Genomic DNA, 4673 nt, shown 5'->3' on the forward strand with positions numbered 1-4673 from the left:
TGTGTGTGTGTGTGTGTGTGTGTGTGTGTGTGTGTGGCCAGCTCAGCCCACCAGGGGGCGGGGTTGGCTGGCATGTGGTGCTGGGGGATTGAACCGCGGTTCTGTGCTTTGCTAAGCTTGTTCTAAGTAGGTGCTTTAGACCACTGAGCCATCTCATCAGCCCCTCCTCCCACTTTCTTTTCCAGGAGATTTAGTGTGTAAATCTTTAATCCATTTTTCTAATTCATTTTTGACATGTAGTTCAAGTTCATATCATTTAGAATTTTTTTCCTTTATCTATTTCAATATCACTAAACATCAAGAAATAAGGAATGTTTTAAGATAATTCAATAATTCACATATTGTGATTTTTTTCTCCTTATATGTTATATCTGCTTATTTTCTAATTTGTATTTCTCTTTTTTAATCTAGGCCATTGATATCTGTGATCCAAATCCAATCCTAATGCTCATGCTGTGTGTCTACCTGTATGAAATGCTCCCTACATTTCTCCCCAAGAAAGTGGTGCCATTTTACTGTACTCTATATGACTCTGTGCTAAGGGAGGTAAGGATATATTTGGTGGCAAAATACATATAGTTATATACTTAAAAGTTATCTTAGATGTATCTTATCCAACCTGAAATTAAGAAAAAAATGCTTATGTCATATAACGTACTTTAAATAGAATAAGCCATGCCTTCTAGGCAAAGAGGTGAAAGGAGTAATTTTTGCTTAATAATAATAACCACATGAAAACAAAATGATGACTCAACTTTTCTCATTTCTGTTTTTTAAAAAAATTATTTATTCTAGGCTGGAAAAATAACTCAGGATAGCACACCTCCCTTGTAAGTACAGGGTTCTGAGTTTAATTCCTGGAATGATAAAGAAAAAAATTATGCTGTATACAAGATAATTTACCATTTTGACACAGTTCACATTTTTTTTCTTATCCTGTATTATATTTTCCTTGCCATATTCATTTGAAGAAGAAGAAAGATATCTTCTTTGAGTACAAAAATTATCCACATGTGATGCTCAAAAAATATGCTCTGGTGATCTTAGGAACTTCATGTTTTAGAAAGTAATTGTGTGGTCCCATGACGGTTTGAATGATGATTGGTAAGGATTTAGTTAGAAACAGAAAAATTCAGGCTCTATTCTCAAAGTGTGGATGCCTCATTTTAGGAAATGAACAGTTCCTCTTCAAAATTTTGGTTTAAAATCATGAAATATGATTTCTTTGGTTTTTTTCTTTGCTTAATTTCAATTTTGTTAGAAAAAAGGAGAGATAAAACTGGAGAATTTCCTCAACAATATTTGCTATGATAACCTCTAATGGCAATGATAGTCCGGGACTTATACTGTAGAGCATTTTGCCTGCAAAATGCAATTTAAAATAATTAAAACTACTTTGCTTAAGCTTTGCAGAGATAAGAGTTTTGATTGAGCAGTAATTTATTGCAGACATCTATTATCAACTGTTATCTAATTTTCTTTGTATTCATATCATGTTTGCAGTCATATAATTTACATATTTTCATTTTTTTTAAATATCAAATATTGGGTTGAGGATATTGCTTAATGCTAGAATGTGTACCTGACATGAATGAAACCCTCTTTCTAGCCCTAGAACTGCAAGAAAAGTCAATATTAACATTATCTAATGCTTATAAAGAAACATTAATTATGATGTTAAAAATTAAACCATGTTTAAAAGAAAATATAATTTATTTTGTTTATTACATTACTAGAAATACTCTTAGTATTTTAAGATTGGATATATATATATATATATATATGAAATATTTATTTTCGCATATATAAGTTTTTGAAAGGGCTGGCCAGATATTTCAGCGAACTAAAGTGCCTGCTTAGGCAGTAGACAGAGGCTGGGGTTCGATTCCTGGTGTGCTGTGCCAACTCTGCCCCCAGGACATGCTGAGAAGGTGATTGAGACTAGGCCTGGCAGCACGTGCCTATAATCCCAGCACTTGGGAGGCTAAAAACAGTAGAATCACTAGGTATCTGATCTACGTAGTGAGACTGTGTAGACCTTATACTGAATACATTAGAAAATAAAAATAAAAATAAAATAAAAAAATAATTTGTAGTTCTTGAAGAACTAAAAATGAAAATATATTTCATTTAAAATTGTGAAACTTAAATGGCAGTGCCTAAATCATAGAATTTCAACCTTTCTAACACTATCAACACTCTAGAATATAGAAACATCTTAAATTTCTTGTAGAATTGAAAAAACATTCTGCTTGTCAGTAACAAAAGCAAAACGCCCAAACGAGTAAAAAAAAAAATCCATAGTGAGGGACCAATGAGATAGCTCAGTAATCTAAAGTGCCTGCTTAGGCAAACTTAAGCAGCACAAGAATGGCTGTTTGGCTGTTCTGTCCCTGGCACCAGATGCTGTGCTAGTCCTGCCCCATGGTTGGCTAAGCCGGCCACAAAAACAAAAAAAACAAAACAAAACAAAAAAAAAAACAAAAAACATAGTAATCACTGCAAAAACCTGGAGTACAGTGCTTTTGAGACTTTTCAGGGGTATTGGAGGTATTAAATTTTTCTTTTTGAAATAACATTTAACCAAAATTGTTTAAGACAGTAAGAATACAGTTAAGCCAAATATTTTTGTGTCATGTATCTAAAATGACAAAATGAGAATGAGCACTTTCCTTAACCTATTTAGGCTGGCAATAGAAATTCAAGGATGATAAACCTGTATATATATATGGAGAGAGAGAGAAATTAGTAATATATGTGTAATATATGTTTTAGTGATATATATATCACTAAACATGATATATATGGCATGAGTCTAACACAGCCACGCTATCACATGCTTATAATCCCAGCAGTTTAAAGGGCAAGATGTTTGCATGTTCCAGGCTAACCCAAGCAGTTTAGAAGACTGTGTTCAATAAATGACAAAAAGAAAAAAGAAAAGAAATCAAGGGATGTAGCTCAGTGTAAAAGTCCAGTTTAAATCTCCAGTACTAAATACATACATACATGCATACATATATGTGTACATATACAATCTGGAACATTCTTATCTCTATTTTTATTTTTATTTTTATTTTTATTTATTTATGTGTGTGTGTGTGTGTGTGTGAGTGTGGTCAGCTCAGCCCACCAGGGGTCAGGGCTGGCTGGCATGTGGTGCTGGGGGATTGAACCACAGTCCCTGTGCTTTGCTAAGCTTGTTCTAAGTAGGTGCTTTAGACCACTGAGCCATCTCACCAGCCCTCTTATCTCTATTTTAAATAATATGTCTTAGTTATTGAGCTGTGTGTGAGTCCTGAATCCTAGAGCTACAACCAAGAAATTCTACAGCCACAATCCATGTAGTTGTTCTTTTTTTTTTTTTTTTGTATTTTAGGGAAGGTTCTACAGGGTGTTCAGGGTCTCACTACTAGGTCAGACTCATCGTGATCCACCTGTTTACAGCCTGCCAAGAGCTGGGATTACAAGTGTGTACCAACACACCCAGTCTCAATTGCAGCCTCTGCATGCCCTGGGGGGGGCGGGTGCCGCACTGCAGGCCCAGGGATTGAACCCACCTCCTGTGCTTGCTTGCAGGTGCTTTAATCTACTGAGCTATTTGGCCATCCCCAAACAGTTGTTCTGGCATTTACCAAATTCCTCATTGAACTAAGAACATAACTGATTTAATCATTATTGTTATTATTATTAATTTTATTATTTTTTTGCAGAACCGGGAATTGAACTCAGACCCTTGCACTTGCCAGTCAAGTACTAATTCTAATGAGCTATCTTCCCAGCCCTCTATTATTTGTTATTCTTTACAACATTCTTTATTATTCACTATCACCTTATGCACCACCACTTACTCATACTTCAAATATCTGTGACTATAGATCTTGAATTCCTACATTGCACACATTTTATTCTAATTTGGCCATTCAACCCTTTTCAAAATATGCTCCTTTTTCTATGTCAAACTCACCATAATGGTAACCTTGTGTCTTGTTAGAGACAAACACTATTTTTGACACATATTGAAATGGTAAGGCAGTCTTTGATTCAAGACCATCTGTATAGACATAGTGACTACTACAACACAGTTTTGCAATATAAAGGAGACTAAGTTCAACTGTAAATGTAAGAAGGAAAGGCGACAGTTTGTTTTCAAAGAAGGGAGTGGGTGATAAATAGAGACCATTAGGAAAATTAGGTGTTTAGGAAGATTATGACATCGTCTTTCTGCTGTAAGAACATGAAAGAATACATAAAATCTGAAAGATACAATAGATACTGTGAAAGGGAAATAAAAATAAAAGAATAAAGGAAGACAGAATGGTCAGTATCCAGTGTGTGATGACGAATAGTGAGGAATTTGATTCGTTATGAAGAATGATCAGATAGAGAATTTGGCTAAGACAGAGGATTTTGGCTAAGGACATATCCAAAGAATGTGCCTAGTTGTATTTGGCCATTGAACTTGGTTTCCTAATATGTTTGTTTGAGTTCCCATTATGTTCTTCATAAACTCTTTGTAAACTTACACTTTTTCATGAAATGTTCCACTCAATATTTAAACCAATGATTCTCTAACATTCCTGTGTCTCTAGTTTACTAAATAAAGACAGCCAAAGCCTAATGAAATTATTAATTGTAGTCCAGGCCATATTATTTCCAGCCTGGCACTATAT

At 34.5% G+C, this 4673-nt stretch overlaps 1 protein-coding gene across 1 annotated transcript in view; it reads left to right on the forward strand.

The window, feature by feature from the left end:
* Positions 1-4673, forward strand: part of Cfap47 (cilia and flagella associated protein 47) — a 529200-nt gene that overhangs the window by 206690 nt on the left and 317837 nt on the right. The window contains exon 36 of the mRNA XM_023707817.1: positions 412-546. Coding sequence (XP_023563585.1) covers positions 412-546 — 135 coding nt within the window. The remainder of the gene's footprint in view (positions 1-411; positions 547-4673) is intronic.

This window comes from Octodon degus, unplaced genomic scaffold (assembly GCF_000260255.1).
Source record: "Octodon degus isolate 3935 unplaced genomic scaffold, OctDeg1.0 scaffold00313, whole genome shotgun sequence".
NCBI lineage: Eukaryota > Metazoa > Chordata > Mammalia > Rodentia > Octodontidae > Octodon > Octodon degus.